The sequence below is a fragment of the Podarcis pityusensis genome (assembly GCF_964106645.2).
Source record: "Podarcis pityusensis genome assembly, chromosome: 11".
In the NCBI taxonomy this organism is placed as follows: domain Eukaryota; kingdom Metazoa; phylum Chordata; class Lepidosauria; order Squamata; family Lacertidae; genus Podarcis; species Podarcis pityusensis.
Window position 1 is genome coordinate 31,416,502 of NC_138036.1, and position 24,297 is coordinate 31,440,798.

At 39.2% G+C, this 24,297-nt stretch overlaps 1 protein-coding gene across 4 annotated transcripts in view; it reads left to right on the top strand.

Annotated features, from left to right (window-relative positions):
- The window catches only part of ATG10 (autophagy related 10), a 109,120-nt gene that overhangs the window by 59,878 nt on the left and 24,945 nt on the right, over positions 1–24,297 (top strand). For all 4 annotated transcript variants that reach the window (XM_080973077.1, XM_080973074.1, XM_080973075.1 and 1 more), the window contains exons 4-5: positions 11,910–12,036; positions 17,092–17,189. In XM_080973077.1, coding sequence (XP_080829203.1) covers positions 11,910–12,036; positions 17,092–17,189 — 225 coding nt within the window. The remainder of the gene's footprint in view (positions 1–11,909; positions 12,037–17,091; positions 17,190–24,297) is intronic.

A 24,297-nucleotide genomic window follows, 5' to 3' on the forward strand; every position in this document is an offset into this window, starting at 1 on the left:
TCTGATGGCTCTGATAGCTTGGGGTTAGAAAGGGCTGATTCCAAGCTCCAAACTAGAAAGTTACAGCATTGTCAATAACCTAACCACACATTTGTGGGTGAATTTGTTGTGCATAATGACTGCTGTGTCTTATGCTTTCTCGGCTGACATCACTGATTGCTCTGGCCTAGCTGAAAATAAGGCAAAACATAGAAAGCAACCAACATGTTCTGTTCATGTTCTAATATGCGTTATTTGGCAAAGATCTTTTTAAATGTTACATGTTAATGATGACTATGGCAGCCTAGAGTATATTGACACCCCTTACATTGCAGAGATACGTTCAACAAAAATTAAATCCATATTCAGCTATCAGCTTAATATTTGAGTTCTTCTCAAACATTTAGTAGTTTCTGGCATCACTTCAGAAAGCTCCCTAAAAGTGAGGTTGAAATGTAAGACAATATTGTTGAGTCTAGGAGAGGGGAAGAAGTGCCTTGAGAGTGCCTGTTGGTTCGGTGACTCATGGAAGCCTTTTGCTTGTTAGCATTCAGTTTTTCTCCATGCATAAAAGATGCATTTTGGCTGTTCATAGAATTTGCTTTTTAGTGTGGCTTAATTTGGCAGTTGGATGCCCTCATACAACACTTCCAATCCCAACAGACTCTGTGTTGTATAAGATAGAAACTGCACTGCTGGTAAGATGATTGCAGGATCAGTGTGAGCTGTGACATCAGCATGCCAAGCTTTGCTCTGATAACATAGGGGTATTCCTTTTCCTGGGATCATTTTTGCATTAATTTTTAGGTATTGAATCATGGAGCACAGGCAAACAAACACCCTGTTGACAGCCTCTCAGGGTTCATGGCAGCGTGTCTCATGATCTAAACTTTTGCACTGTATTGCAACCTGTTGCGTATAGAAATGTTGCAGTGAAGGCCAAAGGCAAAACAAAATATTGTTCAGAGAGATAAAGGCAATTAGAAAAAGAAACAGTTGCTTGTGATCACTGCTCATCATCCTTTTGCCTCTGATAAACAGGTTTTGTAAGACTGTGTTGTTTCAAAAACTGGTTTGTTGTTGTTTTTACCAGAGTTGGCAGTAGAAAAAAATACAAGTATACACCAAGGGAAAGAAAGTGTCTCTCAGACCACTTTCAGTTCTCTTAGTAGCTATTATGTGCTTCCATATTCCTCTATAAAAGTTATTGTTGATTTATTCTTATTATTGTTTTGCTTATTTATATCCCACCCTTACAGAAACTCAAGGCAGCTTACAGAGAAAATAGTAACAGCTAAAAAGGGAATCATAGAATCATATAATTATAGAGTTAGAAGGGACCATGCAGGTCATCTAGTCCAACCCCCTGCAGTGCAGGGGTCTTGTGCCCAATGTGGGGCTTGAACCCACAATCCTGATATTAATAGTATCATGTTCTACCTAGTGAGCTATCCCAAAAAATTAAAAACAAATAAACATTAATAGAAAATTATTTTTTAATAGAAGGGCTGGTGCTATGATCTGTATGTTTCAATAGATCATATATCTGTATGTTTTATGATCTATTAAAACATACAGATAAATAAATAAAAACATCACAGCAGCAGCCCTTTCCTTACAAAAAGTTCCCAAAAGCCTGTTGGAATAAGAAAGTCTTCACTTGCTTATGGAAGGACAAGGAGCCAGACAGTCTTAACTTTTCTAGCAAGGGAGTACTACTGTCTGGGAACAGATTTATCCGAGTACACGACTGACTTCACACAGTTTCCTCTTGCTCTAATAAAAATGTTCTATGCAGATTACAGTTTCAGATCTTTTTTATACCAACAGTCCCTCATATTTCCCCCCTCATTTGGCAAAATGAATAATCTTTGACCAAGGACTGCTTCTTCCCTGACCCGTGCCCCCAATTTTGAGAGACTTACTTTTGTCCTATTTACAGTTTTAATCACATTAATCTTCATAGAGCAATGGTTGGATAGAGGACTGACATAATAGTGTAAGAATGACTTGAAGGTAGCTTCTGGTAGCATTTTGGAGAACGTCTTGCAGACCTGAAGAGAACATTCGGGGGCTCAATGTGTCAGTAGCCATTCTTGTAGTTTGCAGAGGGACTAAGCTCCAGTTCATGCCAAACAAGAACAAATATTGTGCCCACACATTCCCTTGTCTGCTTCTCTTCTATGCCATAATGGAAAACTCCCATTATTAAACCACAGTGTCCTGTTAAACCACAGTTTCCCATTAATCTGAATTGTGGTTTGATATGTTGGTTTATAGCCAGATATTAAACTACTGTGTCATGGTTAAGATGTAACAGGAAGTGGTTGTTTAATATGTATTGGGAGTTTTTTCATTACACAAAGGAGGAGGGGGTGCATATGTGCAAGATTCATTCTTGGTCTAGTAAATTGTGGTTTATTGGACCAAGAACCTTTCATCTGAACCAAGTTATTTATTATAAGGCTGCACCATGAAGTCCCAGATTTAGAACTGAATCATCCCTTTAGGAAGCAGATCGTGGTTTCCCATAATTTCACAATCATTGGCATGCTCCCATGAGGCTGCATATAATATGGTGTGACTAAGATTACATGCTGTGAATCAGAAAGTATGTAGTTCAAAAGTTATGTAAGGCATGATTTCTGACATTCATTTGTTGAAACTAGCCATGGGTATAGTTAACCACAAACCCAGGACAACACTGCAAACTGTGGTTAACTGAAACCTGAATCAAAAGCATCTGAACTCTTCTCAGGCACCTCTTAGGAGGAGAAAACATGTGAGCCTAAGACACTGCAGCTTGTGCACATTGCACTAAACCATGGTATAGCCATACACTTTTTTTGTGAATGCAAACAGGCTTATCCTGAAGATGTTATTGCAGTAGGACCAAAGACAGTAAGAACATAAGAAGAGTCTACTGGGTCAGGCCAATGGCCCATCTTGCGCAGCATCCTGTTCTCACACTGGCCAACCAGGTTCCAGGAAGCAGGACCCAAGCTTAAGAGCACTTGCCCCTCCTATGGCTTCCAGCAGCTGGTATTCAGAAGTGTTACTGCCTCCGACCATGGAGGAAGATCATAGCCATTATGACTAGGAGCCCTTATCTTCCATGAATTTGTCCAATTCTCTTCTAAAGCCATCCAAGTTGGTGGCCATCACTGTCTCCTGTGGAAACAAGTTCCATAATTTAACTATGAGCTGCATGAAGAAGTACGGTACTTTTTTAAAATCTGTCCTGAATCTGCCAACATTCAGCTTCATTGGATGTCCATGAGTTCTAGTGTTAGGAGAGAGGAAGGTCACCTCTTACTTGCCTTTTCTGTAAACTAAAAAATCCCAAACACTGCAGCCTTTCTTCATAGGGGAAACACTCCACCCCCTTGATCATATCGGTTGTCCTTTTCTGAACCTTTTCCAACTCTACAGTATCCTTTTCGAGGTAAGGCGAACAGAATGGTATACAGTATTTCAAAAGCTGTTGCACCATAGATTTGTAGTACAAATGTAACATTAAGTGAAATTCATTTTCCTGCAATGAAGATTCTGTATAGCTCCCTTAAAACACTAAAGCTTTTGTCTTCTGCGTAGCAACCAACTGAGCCTCAAAGAATATGCCAGACTTGCGCTGGAACTTGCTGGAGAGAACATAGTTCCCTCTGTGTCCCCACCCTGACTTTATGCTAGGTAAAGTTGCAAGCTATTCTGAAAGAAATATTTTGTTGAAATTACATTTGGCACAAAAATTAACCGCAGCCAATTGTTTCTGCAAAACATTTATGTTTAGAACTTATTTAAGGCAAAGCATTCCTCTCACTGGATCATCTATAAGTTGTCAGTGAAACATTTTCTTTTATTTTTTAATGTGGAGGGGGTGTGATTAATGCTTACCATAATATTATCCAGAATTTGGTTAGGATTTCCCATAAAGCTGTTAAATTGTAGAAGAACGATTATGGTGAATTCATGCAGATGCTCATGTTTGTAATTAGTATAAAGCTTCCTTGCTTCTTTCCACTTATTGTCATAGGAGTACATAGAAATTTAAGATGCAGTCTTATTTCTTTGGCAAAAGAAAAATAGAAGCTTTTACAGGAAGCTTGAGGATTTTGGAAATGTCAGGCTTTCAACATTCCATATTTCTTTTTTGTTACAGGAAGGTTTTTTTTCCTTATTATGGAGCTCTGTTTCCACTTCTCAAATAATTTTAAGCATTATTTGGTGTTGAGAGAGAATTTTCTCTCATATCAATTTGGGGTAAGGCGTTGTCTTTCCTTATAGCATGTTTGCCTTATTTGCTTGAGCCATTTGGATTTGTTTTACCAAACTATTCCTTGCCTGCAGGGTTTTTCATTCTCACTCTGTGTTTGTGGCATACTGTAAAGTGGTATGTGGTCTGGATGTGGATTAATATCTGGTAGAAGATCCTGCCTTAAAGTATGATTTGGGGCTTTGAGTTCCTTCCAGTCTCATGATTTCATGTTTTGGAGCTGAAACTGAACTGTAATCGTCACTGCCTTCCTGGCCTATGTGGTCTAGTGGTTATTCAGTCTGAAGGAAACTCTGTTCACGTGCCAAGAATTGCTGTTCTCCCAATGCCATTCTCCATGTCTTTTGACAGCCGTAAGTGTTAGGGGTAGGTGGTATTGTGAGGTGGTCTGATCCTAGAAAATTATATGTAATTGACCACATATGTTTAACTGCTGGATTCCATAGGGGAGGATTAGACACAACTCAGTAAGTTATGCCAAAAAGCCAAAGTAAGCTTGAATATATTAGACTCGTGGGGACTTCAAGCAACAAGGGTGAATTCAGGATTAATAAAGAACACCTGGGAGGTGGAAACTTATGGTAGAGATAAAATCAAACCAAGCAGACAAGCCCCAGCAGCACCCTTACATTAAGCTAATTTCAGTTCTTTATTTGTTTAACTTTGTACTGATGTAGTCTTCCATGTTCGTTTGATCTGGTACTCCATTTGCCCAAGGTGAAGCGCACCTTTGTAATTGTATAATTTGGGGTGTAAAAAGGGCAATATTTCACACAGAAGTTTAAAATATGCAAAGCCTTGTGGGAAGTCATTGTTGGTAACACAAAATTACTGATTTGTGCACTCCAGAGTAGGAAACCTAAAATAAAAGCATACAGCCTATTTACTGGATGCATCTTCTGCTTGAGACTTTCCTAGACAATTATTTATTGCATGGGGATTGCACCATACTCCACATTAAGGAATTTGGAGTTTAGGGATTCAATACTTATGTTCCTAAAACATAACCGACTAGTGCTACTTTAGTGTTCCCTATTAGCACTAAATGGTTTGCATTTACTTTTTTTACATCTTTCAGATCCAATAGCTTTTCAACTACCGTATTTTTCGCTCCATAGGACGCACTTTTTCCCCTCCAAAAATGAAGGGGAAATGTGTGTGCGTCCTATGGAGCGAATGCAGGCTTTCGCTGAAGCCTGGAGAGCGAGAGGCATCGGTGCGCACCGACCCCTCTCGCTCTCCAGGCTTCAGGAAGCTATCCGCAAGCCTTGCAAGCCCGGCGGGAGTTCCCGCGGGCTCACAAGGCTTGCGGGCAGCAGCCTGCAGCCCCGACGAGTGTCCGCAAGCCTTGCGCGCCCGGCAGGAGGTCCCGCCGAGCGCGCGAGGCTTGGGGCAGCAGCCTGTCGCCCGAAGCACGGGGAGCCCTCCGGAGGGCTCCCTGTGCTTCGGGCGAGTGTCTGCAAGCCTTGCGCGCCCGGCAGGAGGTCCCGCCGAGCGCGCAAGGCTTGGGGCTGCAGCTTGTCGCCCGAAGCACGGGGAGCCCTCCGGAGGGCTCCCCGTGCTTCAGGCGAGTGTCTGCAAGCCTTGCGCGCCCGGCAGGAGGTCCCGCCGAGCGCGCAAGGCTTGGGGCTGCAGCTTGTCGCCCGAAGCACGGGGAGCCCTCCGGAGGGCTCCCCGTGCTTCGGGCGAGTGTCTGCAAGCCTTGCGCGCCCAGCAGGAGGTCCCGCCGAGCGCGCAAGGCTTGGGGCTGCAGCTTGTCGCCCGAAACACGGGAAGCCCTCCGGAGTGCTACCCGTGCTTCGGGCGAGTGTCTGCAAGCCTTGCGCGCCCGGCAGGAGGTCCCGCCGAGCGCGCAAGGCTTGGGGCGGCAGTCTGTCGCCCGAAGCACGGGGAGCCCTCCGGAGGGCTCCCTGTGCTTCGGGCGAGTGTCTGCAAGCCTTGCGTGCCCGGCAGGAGGTCCCGCCGAGCGCGCAAGGCTTGGGGCTGCAGCTTGTCGCCCGAAGCACGGGGAGCCCTCCGGAGGGCTCCCCGTGCTTCGGGCGAGTGTCTGCAAGCCTTGCGCGCCCGGCAGGAGGTCCCGCCGAGCGCGCAAGGCTTGGGGCTGCAGCTTGTCGCCCGAAGCATGCGAGGCTTGGGGCGGCAGCCGCGGGGGGGGGGAATAATTTTTTTTATTCATTTCCCCCCCCCCCCAAAACGAGGTGCGTCCTATGGGCCGGTGCGTCCTATAGAACGAAAAATACGGTAATCATACTAGAAACTTTGTGCCGCTTCTGACTTCCTGTTGATGGGATCAAGACTTGACTCTGCAATATGAATTTTGAAGGGAGTTACAGTTAGCAGTAGGAGAGCAAGGGAGTTTGTTGAAGAGGTGTAGGAAGGACTGCAGTCTTGCAAATACATCCATGTCATATCAACCTATTCCACTATCACTTTTTCATACTATTAAAATGCCTACAAGCTGGATCTGCAATGATGGAGAATCTTGCTTCAGAAAGGATCTGGACCAAGCTTTGTGTGACATTTGAGGATGGGGAAGAAAAGTTGCAGCATCTTTTTTGTAACAGTTGCCTTCCTTTGCTCACTTTGTGTTCTGCCTTGAACTGGACCAGTCAATGCCAAAGTCAAGTTAACGACTTCTGCTAACAGTTGAACTTTGTGTGAAGGGTCTTGTTGGAAGAGCTTTTTGAGAAGACAAAAATCCTTTGTTTGCAAAAAGAGAAATGTATATGTTGTATTAACTTTTCCCTCTCAACCCCCCCCCAAACAATTCTAATATAGCGTTAAAGGAAGCAGAACTGATAACATTTTGGAAGCAGGCATAATACTTTTTTTAAAAAACAACCCACCCGAAGATTGACAAATTTTGCTTGTGAGAATGAATTTGTAAAGCAACTTGTATCATTAATTAGATGGCAACTTCTTGTCTTTTTATTATTAAGCATTTATTGCACTAGGTATAGTGCTTTAAAGCATCTGCTCAGTACTCCATTATGATAGCACAAAAATGCATTTACGTGAGTGTAATAAAATAACAGATGCTTCCTGATGACAACTTCCCAATTTGTTTAGGAAACAGTCAGTCCCAGATTCAGTTTTCCTATGCAGTGTGGCAGCCATGCAAGTGAAATTATCATGGAGAAGAAAATAAGTGGGAAAAATCAAGTGATTGTGTGCTGTTTTTAATAGAAAATATTAGTTCCTGTTGAATTAAATTAAGTTAAATCCTGTTTTGAAACAGTTGAATATGATAACTTTCTACTTACCATTCTGCAAGCAAATCTTTTGATAACAGACTTTAGTTTTGCCTTCATAAAACCAGTCAAAAACAGTGCAAGTTACATTAATGCAACCAGCATAATGCAAAATGAATTGAGCAGTAATAGAACTATTTTTTTGTACTGCATTGTTTCAGTTGCATTTATTAGAGTAGTTAATTGTTTGTTATGACACATCCATTTATTTGTACTATTTCAGTTTCAATATTTTAGACTGCCTTTCAGGGGTACCCTTTCAAAGGCAGCACACAATATTAAATACCATTTAAAAACAAACCATAAAATTATCAAAAATTAAGGTGACCTCCAGTTATGCTTACTCAGTTGCCTAACACACTTCACTTGCACAACAGAGTTTTCCTTTCCTTTCCTTTCCTCCCCAGTAACTCATCACAAGTCTCCAGAAACTGCTCCAGAAGATGGGGAAGGAGACGTTCCATTGTGCAAGTGGAAGTTGATTCACATGGTGGTGGATGTCACCCATATTCTAAAACACACTAGTGCATCTAAAAGAACGATAGGAGCAGCACTAAAACTATAACATCATAATAAACCAATGCACATATATAATAAAATGACTTTTTTAAAAATCCGCAGCAGTAAATCCTAGGACTAAATATCAGTTAAAATCATTTCAGAATAAACTGCATGCTGAGGATAAAATTGCTTGTCTGCTTGTGGTGCATGTCTGTCTATGGCCCTATTTGGGCATTCTGCTTGTGTGTAAAATTAGTACCTAAAAAAGTGAGAACAGGAATAAATCTCCTAAGATCTGCCCCTCCTGTAGCCCCCCGCAAATCATGAAGGGCAAAAGACTGAAGTGGAGAGCTTCTTCTGCTGAGGAAGGCCTCCCATGCTGTTTGGAATGCTCAACTTACTTATTGAATCCAACTTTGTCATATCAGTGGACTTAAGTTGGTCAAGCCTATTGATTTCATTGGATCTGCCCTAAGGCTGACGTAGCTGAATTAAACACCATGAGTTGAATTCAATGATGCACTATTAACAATAAAAACAGATTGCATTGTCTTTCAAAATTAAAATATTCCGCTGTGTCAGCATTGGTGAAGAGGACAGAGGGGTTCCTCATAGGAATGTTTTGTAATTGTGGAATATCACTCCTGCTCCAAGTAGTCTGCACAGCAGGAGAGACTAAAAAACAGAAACCTGAAGGCATTGTGCGGGAGGGACTTGGTTTACCATAACCAGTTGGTCATTTTTATGTGCACCTGGCACAGCTGTGATGTGCCAGCATGGAAGGAAAAGGAAGGGCTATTTTAATTACCAAATAGGGCCTCTTTATACCTTGCTTTTAGGACATGAGGCAGAATCATGTTCAAAGAAATGTATCCTATGGTGTATTATACATTTCTTAGTGATGATAAAAAAATTTCCTTGTTTCTTTACTACTTAATGTGATTGCTAATCATTATAGCTAAAGCTAGGATAATTTGTTTTAAAAGCACAATTTATTTTCCTTTGCACATAATACTAAACAGAATAATCTCTCAGATTTTGTGGTCTTTTCATTCACAGGGAGCGTCAAATACTGTAAAGGGTGTATTAAGGTGACTTAAAATGAACTTCAGTTAGAACATGGCTCAGCTTCAGAAAATGATGCTATCAACCTTTACAGAGACCAAAGTTGACTTCCCCTTGGTAAATTCTTTTCATCCACCCTATTGGAAGTACAGAGAAAAATATTACACATGAGTACTCAAGCCCTTATGTCATGCATCCTGTTACTACTGTTTACCAAATAAAAAGGGATTAGAGCTGGCCTTAAGAAGGATTCAGAAGTCCTTGTATGTTTATAGATCACAGATATAGCAAGTCATCATATTTCTAGAAACAAGGCAGGCAAAAATGAGAGCTCTGAATATCTAGTAAAAACCATGTATGTTTTCTCTATAAAATGGCATGTTGTGTTATAGTTGTCTATTGAACAGGTTTTCATCTTTTTAAAAATTGCTTCAGCATCTTTCTAGAAAATTCTGCTGTTCTGTTTTTCCAATAATTATCTTGACTATTTTAAATCATATACTGGTTTTATTTTCTGATCAGTCTGCTGGCTACTACTAAGTTGGAACATAATGTTAAGTGTTTAGTCAAGTTCAACACAAGTATACCATCTTTAACATGATCCGTTCTGGCATTTTTCTAATGTAGGAGGAAGAATTAAAGTTCATTTACAACCTGAGAGGCATATGATACCGCCAACTGTGTTCTTAGGGAAGCTGTTTTTTTCAGCCATTCAGCCATTCAGTACTTCACCCAGAAAAATCAGTATAGTGAATTTTGAACTCACAGCTGGTTGTCACCAAGTGCACCTACAAATTCTATGGCTGTATAAGGCATGAATTTGGAAGCATGCCATTACTCAGCTTGTGCGCACATATGCACGTTTTTCTGGCAGGCGTGCTGCCTTTATACTGTGAATGCATCAGTTGTGTTATCTTGACAAATATGTTCCAGTATTTCTTTTTAGTTCACTCCATGAAGCATGTTTTTTAAAAAGAAAAAAGAGAAGTTAATGGCCTCATTTCCAAAGCCTTTGAACACCAGTACTTGCCAGTAAATTAATTTGTTAATTGTGATCTTTTGGGAGGGTTTAATAAACACCTCTGCATTAGGCTCCACCTCCCTTGTAGCTTAGATATTTTCACCATATCATTATTTACTCCTACTTTAGTAATGGTCTCCTTTTAGTCAGTTTAAGAGCTCTGTTTTCAATAACATGGTTGCAAAGGTTTATAAACTACAAAAATAAATAAATAAATCAGTTGTACAGTATAGTAGCAAGAACAGAATTGAAGGGATTGTGTGGATTTTTCTTCTCTTCAAAAATTGCACCAAGCTGTTTATTTTATATATGAACGATGATAGCTGTGCTCAAACGTTTTCTGTGAAATATGCTAATATTTGGAATTTTTAGTATCTTTTCAGCTTTAAGTGAAAATATCATACATTGAGCACAATATTGTGTTATTTATAAATAAAGCATTTTTTAAAAAAAGTTATTACCCCAACACACCAATACTCCCCCCAGATTGTAAATTAAACAACCCACATTTATTTATTTTTGGGATGGGGGATGTTAAATTTCATTTTCTTTCAGTTGTGTTGCTTTTCTTTATTTTTGTATGACATTGAAGTATATGTTCTTTAATAATATTTTTTTTTAAATAAAAAAAGCATCAAGCCTACTGTCTCTTTCAATCTTGACATTGGCATTTGTTCCACATAAATTGAATTATATAGGAAATGATCTGAGGTTAGTTTACTATTCAAATTGACTGGAAGATCTTCAGCAGTAACTGTAACATTTCACAGAACTAAATTGGTATGTTGACAAAATGGGTGGAATGTATCCATGTAGAATATAGACAGTGGCAAAGCTGTTTGATAATAACTTGTCCATCTATCTACCCAGCCTAATTCACCATGCCACCGCAAAGTTGCTTAAACCAGGTTTAGTAGCAAAACATGGTGCAAGCTGGAAGTGTGATAAAAATCGTACAATTGCTTCAACATGTGTTGATTTCTGTGTGAATTGACCCAGGCTAGATTTATATAACAGTTCCCTCAGCTGGTGCATTTGCACTGCACTGACCTTACCACCACCTCTTCCTCTCCATCCCAGTATGCAGCAGCAGCATAGGCAACTGGGGAGGTTAGTGCTGGCACCGTCCCTGCCATCTGCAAGTGCCTACAGTAAGGTACATTGATTATCCTTTCTTGGGTTAGAAAGAACATTATAGGTGAAACAGACATAATAGGGAATTGGTGTAGCATCATGGCTAAGAGACTGAACTTTGAATCAGGAAGTCCCATGTTTAAATCTCAGCTCTGGTACGAGCTCACTAGACAGTCAGTTCTGTCTTAGCTTCAGTCCTGTCTGCATTCTGGGAGATAATGAATTTCTCCTACAGGTTTGTTGTAAGGGGTACAATTAGATAATGCACATGAAGCACTTTGGATGCCTGAATGTGTTTAACAATTGCAGATTATTAAATTGGAAGTGACCTGCTCAATTCATACATGCCCTTTCCATAGTTGAGTTCTGAAGGGCGGGGTAAGTTTTACAAGTTTTCTCTAGGAACTTGACTATGATACCATTAAGAAACCTTTCTCTCATTAAAAAATATCCTATTTTAATTAATAAGTCAACAAGTAAAGAGATAAAGATACATGTGAAAGTTTTAAAAATAAAACAAAAAAGGAAGGCAGCCTAAAGAATGTGAAGTGATTGCTAAAATTATAATCTTATGATAAGGCAGGTGACAGCATGGTGATAGCATCTATGATTATTTAAGGTATTTATTCATTTGTATTTCATTCCCATTCTCTCTGGTTATGTCCACTGTTAATGTTTGTTTCAGGAATGTCTAGATGACTCTCAAGTGGCCGGAAACTCTGCAGCATCTGAGGTGATTCGCTATGAATATCATGTTTTGTACTCCTGCAGCTATCAAGCTCCTGTACTTTATTTCAGGGCATGTTTTTTAGGTAAGATGTCCTCTTCATGAAACAATTATTAACAAGAAAAATGTGCACATGGAGTATTTATGAGACATAGAAATTGTACTGGATTAGCAGGAAAATAAACGGATGAAAAAATATTAGCGTATGGTGGTTGCTGTTGTATATATTTCAGATTCTGTAAATATCAGTATCCTGGGGCAGATGATATCATCTCAGCCTGAATAAGTTTGATCTTAAGAGTCCTGGCAGCAAGCCTATGGTTAACTAAACCTGCTGGCAATTTCTGTACAAAAAAGAAAAGAAAAATCTACTGTGTCAGACTCAGAAATGGGGCCAACTTCTGAAAAGATGCCCTTGAATATGTACTTATCCAGAATTTTCATTTTAAATTAATAATGTATTCTGGCTGGGAATGATTAAATAGAGAACACCCCTTACTTTATCATGTTTCAACAATTACAATAATAATTTTAAAGCTCTTTGTGCCAAAAGTTAGCTTTATGTATTTTCATTGGCATACATTGCTTTTGGTATTTTCATTTCAATCTTTGTTGCAACCAGTGTTCCCCTGCTGCTTCCCTTATTTTGTCAGGAAGGTGGAACACTGCCTCCTCCAAGGCCACTGTTAGTAATGCTTACTTAATTAGCAGGCATAGAGTGATCATACTTGTAGCAGTGTCTATATGCTACTCTGCTCTGCCCAAGGAGTCTGTACCTGAGGCCAGGGAGTTGGAATCCTGAGGTCATTTTCTAAACTTAGTCTCCTGTATAGCAGTATCAGTAGCTTTTGTGTTTGGAATGATCTGTTAGCTTTATCTAGATGAACACATCTGAATGTTGCTAGTGATATCTTTTTCTTTTTAATTAAAAAGTAGCTTAAGCTGCTTTGAATGTGTTTGGCAGATTTAATCACTCGCTGCCTTATATTGTTTAATGGCTTTTAATTTTGCCATGTTAGCATTTTAACCAGCTCTTTGGATGTAAAATGGAAGAACAAATTCTCTGATTCCTCTGGTAAAAGGGATTTTAATCTGAGGTTCATTTTCACGCAAATGACAATTCAGGGTATATTTTCAAGTTAGGATGTAGGGAATTGGGGACATATATCAGGCTCCATTCCTAGTAATAGTTCCCTAATTCACACATACCACACTGCAATTATATACGTGCTTGTGGTTATTGCAAACATTTAACAAAGTAGCAATACACTGCTGTTTAACTTGTCTGCAAATGGCAGGATAAAGAAAATCTTGCTGCCCAAGTCACTTAGTGTTTTCAAAATATACAGTAGGCACATTAATTTATTTGTAGTGTGATAAAATGTCATCATATTTGTATTAGATGGAACAATAGCATATACCTCTTAGAAGCAAGTGGGGAGTTTGGGAATGGTGATGCTGCAGGTAAAGGAAGTAGGGCAGTTCTCCCCCCACCTTTTTTTTTTTTTACAGTACTGTATTTTCACATAATTAGTATTCACTATAAGCAGTTAATCACCAGAGAAGAGCTCCCAGAGACAAAACAAGTTGTTTAGCTTGTCAGCATCAGGGAATCGGAGGTGTTGAAACATGACTCCTTATAGCTGGAAGTGGATATTACAGAAGCTGATGGATGATCTAATGCACAATCTTTGTATTGTGTGCCAACAGCTCCCCTTGCAGTACAGAGTTTTAATTGTTCCTGCAAGTATAATTATACATTTTAGCACTCTTCTTGGGAGTTTTTCACAATAGAAAATAATGACTTTTGGAGGATTTCTACAATAAACTAGGGCCTCCTTATATCTTTTTAGCAGCCCCCTTCTGACCTAAATAGTGTAGCATATTCCAATTTAACAGATCTTTCCAACCGATCTTAGGTGTCCTTTATATGTAGCAGCAGTGGTGTTGGAGCTGCTTTGCCATGGGCAAAAATTCCGCCTTGAGCACCATTAGGTGGGGCACAAACACACACATCACATCACATATCAGCAGAGTGAGTTGTGCAGATTGTTTCCTTGCAGACACTGCCTGACTGGGACCAGGGTCAACCATTATTTGTTACAATTTTGCAAGGCACTTTAGGGATGGATCCGGACAGAACTGGACACCATGATTAGAGCAAGTCCTACAGAAGCACCCAAAACACAGACTGTTCTATCTGTAAATCAGTTTTGATTATTGCACTACTTAAAAGGACCTCCCTGGATCCAAAAATATTCAAAAATATCACTGAGTGGCAAATATCCCATTTGGGGGCAATTTAGTTAAGAGGGAGATGGTTGTCTAGCTTCAGGCATGCTTGGAGGAAACTGATTAACTAGACCCATTTCAGTTCAAACTCTGACCCAGTCACGATACTGAAATTGTGTTGGTTCCCGGTTGATTATATTTGCTAGGAGAGAGATGGAGGAGTGTGACCCTGCTTGTTCTCTTTAACCTGTTGGTGACTTCAGTACTGTTGACCACAGTATCCTTCTGGAACGGCTGTGAGAAGTGGTGGTTAGAGGTACCAAGTTATGATAGTTCCACTAGCACCTTTGAGGCCATTCCCAGAAAGTAGTTATGAAGGACTCTTGTTCAGTGCCACTGAAGTCCTCTGCTGTCCCACAGAGTTCCATGTTGCCCCCCCCCCCATTTAGTATCTGTTTGAAGCTTCTGGGAGCTGTCATCGGGAAATTGGGAATGAGCTGTCACCAATATGCAGATGACACCCAGATTTATCTTTCTGTTCCACCTGCATCAGGAAATATTATTTACTTGCACCCCAATCCTGTGTATGTTGGTGTGTCAGACTTGAGTCATTAGTATAAAATTGTGGTGTGTGACATTGCAAAAGCCAGGTTTAGGATTGTGTTGTTAGTGTATAGTGTATAATAAAACTCACACACAAACACACACACATTTTGGAGCATTTCTAAAACATATACTTCAATCATTAATGTTAATAAATAAATAAAACCAACAGAAAACATAATATTTAAAATTTTAAAGGTTTTGGAATGTGTCTATGCTAGAGAGAAAACAATACATTATTTTTCTCTTGGTTGTATTTTTACCACTTGCATACATAATGCTGCTTCTGGTTGCATGATTCATGTTGCATCATCTGTATGGTTGTGATTTTCTGGCAGCAGTGTCCTATGAGCAATTTCTGGTGAAGTGTATCGGCTTAGCTGCTGACAACAGATAAATTAGAAATGTGATACTGGTAGTGTATCAAGAGGCAATCCTAGTTTTAACAAGGAAGCATGTTTAGCAGGGCGACATGCATAGCATTTCATCCTAAGTTCATTTGGCATAAGATGAGCTTTCTGTGTAGACTTCCCTGCACCTGTCCATTTTTGTGACTCTTCAGCTCATGTATATGCACCAAAATAGAAGTGTATGTAAACATCATGTCTAAATTTCCAATATAGAAAACATAGCACGTGAGGATTCATAATCTTCAAAACTATTGTGGCTGGAACATTTGCCTCTGTATGACAACTGAGGAAGAGTAATAGTCAATGGGAACATTATTTTATAACAACTTCAGTAAGTGCAATCACATCTCTGTGAAATGCTAAGTGATAAAGCTTTGATCTCTGAAAGAGGCAAAACTCACCCCAAATTCACACTGTTCTTTATAAATTAAAAACCTAAATGAAGCTTAATTCTTAGCGAGAATTCAGAAGCCTGAAATTTTCCTTTTTATATTTAGAGAGAAAAAGATTTTTTTCGTTTTACCATTTATTTGTATCATGGTAGTGTTGCTGGTGTGACCCATTTTAGGTCCAACACAGCAATCCAGGTGTGGGTCTCAGCCTAGTAGAGTAAGACCTTCTGATCTAGATATTATTATGGGATTTTAGGAAACAACATAAAGTGCAATTTGTGGTTTCTGAGGACCAACAAATTGAATTTAAGACATGGTCAGGTATGTATATTACAGCATAGATTATTTTATGATTTATGTGTGGTTATATCTGTAAGGTTTTTTACCCTCTTACCCTCTTTACAGTGATTAAACAGTGAACATTTGTAAGAATAGCAATTCAAATATGAAATTTAAATTATGTGTTGACAAATTAATATAGTAATAAGAGATTGTCATACTTATCTAAGCAAAAAATCCTTACATAACATCCAGAAGCAGCAGACATATGGAGGAGGGGAATTCCACAGCAGGAATCTGCTTGCTCTTTGTGTGCTCTCCAGTACTAAAAACCACACAAAGGAGATCACCAGGAACCTTCAATTACATTTCCTCTGTGTGTGGTAACTTAGGGCATGCTCCAGCCGCCTCATTAGTAGTTGTGGCTTATGTATCATTTTATCACGTTTATCACATTTTATCACATAATGCAATAAAATCCTATTTCCCTACATAGATATTGTTGACTTTGCTTGCTCACCATTTTATTTTCCTACATTGAAGTTACCACTGGTAAGATGTCAACAAAGAAGTTTGTCTTCCATTTTGAGTGTGCTCAACAAAAATAAGATAAAACTGAATCTGATGGCAACAGGATTTCGGATTGTATCTAAACATGACATTCAAATGTTAATTGGACGAATAAATCTTGTTTATTTCACGGACATGAAAATGTCAGTGGAATAAAACTATTTATCACAGGATAATGGCCTCCTGACACCTGATAAATGCCAAGATAATGATACTTATTGAAAAAGCATCAAAATAGTCTCTCATTTGTCAAAAACAAATACTTGAGCAAAGATCATATGTTTCTTTTCAATACAGTAACTTCATTCTGTTATAAAACCTCAGCAACTATCCAGGATACAAGAGTAAGCACCAATCAATACCGCATGGTGAGGACTCTGAAGAGGGCAGTTATTCTGCTACGTGGACATGACAGCTACAAAACACTCAGCAGGGTTGGGCCATGTTCCATCACACACACACACACACACACACACACACATCCAGCCACATACACAAACATCCAGCCACATACACAAACATCCCAGATGTTGTTGTGGCATCTTTTAAAGGAAATAGAATTTTCTCTGTGTTTTCTGTTTTTGCTTTTGAATTATCTGCATTTCGTGTGTGTATGTGGAGATACATATATTACAATTATTATTTTTTTCCCAGATGGAAGACCTTTAACTCTGGATGAAATATGGAAAGGTGTACATGAATGCTACAGGGAGCAGCTCTGGCAGGGCCCCTGGGATACCATTACACAACAGGTTAGAGGCTTCTTCCACCTATTACTTCATTACAGCATGGAATTAATTTAGTTGAATAATGGATACCAGTATCCCAAACTACACCTTTATTAGTCCAGAAAAAGGGATCAACCCTAAAAAGCCCATTTGCTAAATGTGAGAGATATTAATAGCAATGAAATATGAAATAATTATACAGTCTTTTATTACATGGGTTTTAAGCACAACTAGCTATAGATGATTCCTATTTTTTTGTTACTACTGAAAATCTTTCTACAGACCAGATGGAGGTGAAGTTCTGAAATAGATAATTCACCTCTTTCTATGAGCCAATGTAAGTGGAAAAATTCCGAGTTCCATTTTGAATAAAAATAGTCGTTCAGGAGAAGCATTTCTAATGCTATATTTAAAGGGACAAGAAATGTGTGTCACAGGCTCACTCTGGACCTGCCCTTCTATATAATAGAAATTCAGATTAATTTCTATTGTAGTTGACAAGCACCTACAACTGTGTTGCTGTAAATAGAACTTTTCAGCTAACTGAAAAAGAAGGGGAAACAAATTCTGACTGAAGCCAGTGCTGTGGTATAATAAGCATGTATTAATCCAGCCTTACTTGGTTCTATTAGAACAGTGGTTTTCAACCAGTGTGCCGTGGCACCGTAGGCTGCCTTGAATGATGGTCATAAGTGCCGCAGGCAACACTGGCCTCTGTCTCTCCTTCTTTCCCTCCATCCTCTGATGTCCTCTCGTGTCTCTGGCTCTCAAAGCTTTGCACAGCTGGTTGTTGCCTCAGCCCTGGCTACAAGCTCCACAGGCGAATGGTGCCTCTGGGGCTGGCCAGTGGGTGCTGGTTGTCAGGAACTGAGGAGCCTCGGAGCAAGCAGGCAAGGGAGCCCAGCCAGCTAGTCCACCAGCCCTTGCTCTTGGGAATGGATGGGCAAATGGGAGGCTAGGCACTGGCCACTGGCCTTTTTTGTGCTAGCTGTGTGAAATGTCTGCCTGGTATCTGAGTGTCCAAAACTGAAGGGAAGCCTTTCCACAGTGGCGCCCACTGCTGCCTCCCAAGGTGAGTAAGATGGTGGCCTCATGTTCACCTTTGAACAGTCTCTATTGGGCCACTAAGGCTGGGGGCATCCTCTTCCCAGGCCCCTGTTGGACTGTGTGAGGAGGCACCTCTCTTTGGAGTGGGTGGGGGGGCAGCTCAGAGATCAAGGGTGGGAGCAGTGGCTGCTCAGAGGGCTCCCAAGGACAGGGGAGAGGAGAGGAGGCTGAGGGAACACTACACAAGGGAGGGTGTTCAAAAAAGGGTGAGAGCTGCCAGCTCTGCAGGCAAAGGGTGATGTAACTGGGCTCCTGAGCCCCACAGGGACACTGCAGAAAGAATGTAGTTGGTCAAGGGAGCCATGGACTCAGAAAGGTTGAAAACCTCAGTATTAGAAGGTAACCGTTATCATAAATGCAAAATTTTCCTTTGTTGAAGTTCTGTAAAATTAAGATGCAATTATTCTAAGATATATATGTATTTTGCAAAACTTGGAAACTAGGGCATTTTCAGACTGTCACTGTTTTGTGAATGGGATTCAGTTATATAGCAGCACATTCAAGTTGTGCAGTTGGTGAATTTTTGCACGCTTGCGCAACTAACCCCCCACCCCACCCCAACTTGGATCTTTTCTTCTTCAGTAAGGAAAATGATGGGGCAATACACTGTAAAGTGTGGATAATTACTCAGCACAATGTCAACACAATGTCATATAACCTCCCCAGAAACAAAAATCAGTTCAACAGACAGTTGACTTCAAAGAACATCCCTGCACATTTGTGCAAACAAATCAGGATAAATGTTCAGTTAGCAAGTCATCTGGAAGCAACCATAGACATATTTAAAGGACTTTGTTGGAAAGATTGGAGAGACATTGATTCAAGCGTAGGGTAAAAGGTATAATCCTTAATGAGCTTCCTTCTCACCCCCCTTCCTCTCATTTGCCTCTGAAAAGCCTGTCTTGGAAGGGAGTCTACAGCAGGCTTTATCACAAGTAGGGGGGGGGGGAGAAATTCTCCTTGCTGAGTTTAATCACATCCTGTCAAAAGTGCTTGTATGCTAAAATCAGGTGCTTTTAACTCTTGCCTATTCTTTGACTTGGAAAACTTCCCCTTGAACTTTGTGTAGGGGGTGGTTGTATTTTCTCAGTGTGGAGAAAATACTTCTCTATGATTGGTGGAAATTGATGGTGCTGCCATAGGCATTGGGGACGTTTCTGGAAGTGCTTCAACATTCTGTATGGTTTGGTATTCTCCCATTGCTTTCTTTGCTTGGTGCCTGATAGTGCACAAATAAGCTTGGTTGAGGTTATTCCAGCATGCGCTAGCTGCTGTGGTGTCACAATTGAATTGCCACTATTAAGAAGCATAGGGAGAAGAGACAGAGTTCATAGGGAATTTATAAGATGGGTAACCTCAAAATGAATATTACCTTGAGGGTGGGGATATGGAAGATGCAGAATTGAAGATATGCTGAATAAAATAAAAACAGTTGATTTGAGGAAGGCATCTCTTAATTATGTCAAGTGTTCACCGTGATATAGGCGGTAACCAATTTGACACATGTTTAGCATTGTAATGTGTTGTCAAAACGGATCAGCGGAGTTTTGAAGAGAGAGAGGCACCATGAGGTATCTATATTTATGAGCTGAAATCACCAATTTGCTCTACACAGATTCAGAAACTATTCAGATAATAAAAAACTTAGATGTAAATTAAAACTAATTCTAGATAATCCAGCCTTTGTAAAAGAGATTTCTGTGGTTACAATTTACAACAATGTAATAAATAATAATACAATAAAAATACAAAATATGTCTGCTTTCATTTGGCAACTAGAAAACCTATTTGATTTCTTTTTCATTCACTTTCACATAAATAGATACAGAATAAATGCCCCAGTACCCCTGGCTTCTACACCTAAGAATAGTTGTAATAAACTTTTCCTTGAGTAAATAGAGTTCTGAGCAAATGAGCTCATACTCACTAAGGCTTAATCAATAATGGGATATATAATTGAATACACAAAGCTAGTGGTTGAGTAAGCTAATGAGAATGAACAGCTTGAGCCTTTAAATCATCAAGTTGCCAAGAAAAAAAATATAGAATCATAGAACCATTTCACATCTTTGACAAGACTATTGAATTCCTTCAGTGTGATTATCCTTAGACTTATATGTGCCCTCAGTTGCATAGAAATAATACAGTATGTGAATCAGACACACAAGCTGGTTATATAAGATAGGTGCAAATGGAACTGTATTGTGTAATAGTTAATTATTATAGGTTTATAATATACCTTCCTTTTTTCCCTTTCCCCCATTTTCGCTTTTTATTTTTATTCTATATTGTTTGTTTTAAGTGTTGTTTAAAAAAATGAAATAAAAAGAAAAGAAATACATACACAACCTGGATGATAGTCCAGGCTAATACTTGGAAATATATATCCCTAACTTCATGGGTACATTCTGAAAAGTAAGGGTGTTTAGGATTATAGCCCAAGTTTAAGGACTGTGGATTATGTGATCTTGGTAGCCTTCTTTTGAGCCTCTAAGAACATGAATTTCTGCAGTCCTGTATATATTCTTCTAATTCATACCAGGGTACTCTCAGGTGGTCACAGGTATAAGCAACCTATAAGGTAGCATTTTAGTGAGAATTTGGTGGTGGCATCAAATGTTTGTTCTAGATGGAAGTATTTGTGGCTAGGTAGTCCGTCTGTCTAAGGAAGTGGTGTGTTCTAATGTTCCAATGTTAGATAGGGTTATATTTCCTTTAAGAAATGGGTTTGCATTTCTATCACTTTGAGTCCTTTTGTGTGGTGCATACTTCACCAGCTTAGGCAAGTATACCAGATGAGTATGTATAATTATTTCACCCCAGAAACTCCCAATTTTCTTGTATGTATGTCAACCATACATGCATGGTTAATGATGCTGGCTTGTTTTAAATCAACCATTAAGATTCACCATAGTTCGTTCTCATTTGAAAGTAGCTAGAATCACCAATACCCCTAAGTTTATGATAGCCTCTACTTGTATGAACAATATGTATAATAATTGTTAGAATTAGCTTTTAAAGCACCTTATGATCCTTAAAATTGATTGTACAAAAGGATTATGCCTAACAAGTGATTTTTCTAAATGATTTAACAGATCTGTTGAGCGTATATAATTCCAAGCAGAATCACTTTTTATATTGCCTGATCTAGTTAAGCTGAAGTACATGGACTCAAATGTGATTTAGTCCATAATGTGTAGGTTTCAGTGGCATACATCCAAATACTTTGGCTGAAAGTATTTTGCATTATGCATTGCAAATAGCATAATAATTGAAGTAGCAATGGAAAAGAAAAAATAGATACACAGTTTATATATGATGGTGTTTAGACTTCTGTTGGATGGTTCTACTGGTAAGCTGTGTTAAAGGGATTTATAGAACCATTTTTCTGTTCTCTAATTATTTCAATGTAACTCTTACCCTGTGCAGTAGCTGCAATGCTTAAATGGAGCAGGAGGAATCAACTGGATTCTGCCACCAGGGTTGCAAAAGTTCACTTCCTTTGAACCACATCATTGTAGGCTTAGTTCCCTCTCTACTAACTCTGAAAATATTTCAGTGCTGTGTCATGTCTTTCATGTGAACAGGTACCATCTTGTCCACACCTCTGCAATATCAGCATCAAGTTGCACTATTTTTACATTAATCCAGCTGTTATTCTTTTCATTGTGTGGTTAAGAACCCAAAAGACATTTTCTTTATAGTACAGCAGTAATTCTGTCCATTGCATCACTTAACTTATGGCAGTTTTAACACAAAAATCAATAAACATTATTTCTAAAATGACCAAGTATGTTAATGGTGTGAATTTTTTTCTTAAAGGAAAGAGATTCTTAACTGTTTCTGGAGGGCTTTGATTTAGTGGTGCTGAGGCACAGCAAAGTGACATTGTTGTAGGGAAGTTTTATATCTTAATACTTGACTCGTGTGGGTAGCTATTCTTAGACATATTTGAGAATTCTGTTAAACAGAAGAGGTTGCATTCAGTATAGTTTAACAGAAGGCTGCTAATTTTTTTCCCTGTGAAATTTCTTTGAGCTATATCAACAGTTGCTATAGAACACTGGCTAGAACTTCTGGAAAAGCTTTTGTAGTATCAGTAGAGAAGATCATAAGCGCCATTATTGCTGAACATGTTTTGCCCTCAAAGTTCTTGTTTCCATCATAAGGCAGTCCTGCCGACATAGAGTTTGGAAGTATTCAGGTCTAGAGATGGTCATTGGCACCCAGAAGTCTAAAGCCACACCATTCTGCTCTTTTGATGGAAGTTCCATTCTACTACTGCTTCAGGGGATAAACACAGCTACTTGTTCCCCCCACTTTATATGACCACAGAATTTTCTGTGGTGCGCAAGTGTTTATGAGTGTTTGAATTTGTGTGGAGACTTGGAATAAGAGTCCGAGTAACAGCCCTTTCCTGGGTATCTGCCTGCCACCTTTTTTTTTCAAAAAAAAAAAAAAAAAAAAAGATGAATGGAAGAGGAACACAATCCTCAGGTGTAGACAATCCTAGCACAATTCTTTTTAACTGGGTAGTGTTTTGATATGTGCAGTGACATACCATGCTGGTGAATATTTTGCTGCTTAATACACCTTCACTATTACCTTTTCAATTGTCACAATTTTAGCACATTTATTGCTTTTTAGAATTTTAGATTACTGCTAAAGACCTTTCCCTTTTTATATTGAAATATTAGCACTTAAATGAAAGAGTTGTAAAACCATAGTGAAAAACTTTATTTTTTCACATTTCTTGGACAGCTCTTTTTAAAAGAAGCAAACGCGTAGCACTAATTAAAAAGGTTTTTTTTAGGGGGCTCTGATTTATTAGATTTTCTTTAAAAAAGGATTGCCCAGGTGAATTGGGCCTTCTTCACTCAAAGCATCTGTGTCACACCTTCAGGCCTAGATGATGAAACATAGCAGGATATATACACAGATAAGGGCACAATACATACTTCTTGATAGTGTGGAAAGTATTCTGCAATTCTGGTAGTTTACAGCAGGAGAGCAGTGATTAGTAGTACTAGGAATCATCTGTCTGGTAGCAGCCTAAGATATTTGTTAAGGTGTCAACTTTTCTTGATTTAACAGGATTTTTAAATTTTGCAGGCATCCTAAAACAGTTTTGAAAGATTTTTAAACTCTTACATTTTCTCTTATCAGGTTGTGTTTATACCAAATTCTGCTCCAATATCATTCGTTCCATCCGTACACAGCTTGTTGGATTGTCTTCTTATACCTTAAAAAAACCCCACAACTTCAGAACATATTTTAAGGAGTCATTTAATAAAATGACATGTAAGATACTAAAAAGTTGATGGCTAAATTAATTTTATTTTGGCAAGTATTGAAAAATATGTCATCTGTTTATTTTCATGAAAGAATGAGTGATGTGCCAGTTCTGAGAACAAGAACTAGTCTGCCAATTTTCCAGTATAAACTTTTTTTAAAAAAGTGTTTAATCAGTTATAAATTTAAACTGTAACTGAATAGACTGTGCTTCATAGTGGGTTTTGTTGTTGTTGTTGAATTTATGCAGCATCTTCGTTGTACTTGTCAAATTATGCTTCTCCATTAAGAAGAGAGATCCTTGTTCTTAGGAGTGGAACAGAAAACTAAACAGGAGGGCAAAGAAAAGGGCAATGCCAGTAACAGTTAAGGCTTATCAACAGGGCTATTGTCAACAGATATCAGAGAACTATAACTCCCATCATCCTTGAATATTGGTGAAGTTGGCTAGGACTAATAGCAGTCCAGCAACTTATGGGAGCAGCACCAGTTTGCCACTCCAACATACAGAGGAAAGTTATTATTCTGTACATGCTAGAAGCAGGTAGTTTTTCAGGGGTTTTGTGTTAATATCTGAAATGCATTGATCACTTTAACAAAATAGCCACTGACATGTATCTCCTGGAGGTGCAAGAAAACTGAGATAGGTTGTATGTTGTAATCTTTTTCTTACCAAGTGTCGTGTACTAGCGAAGGGAAGGAGGGTCATAGTCAGCTTGCTTTATGGTACCCC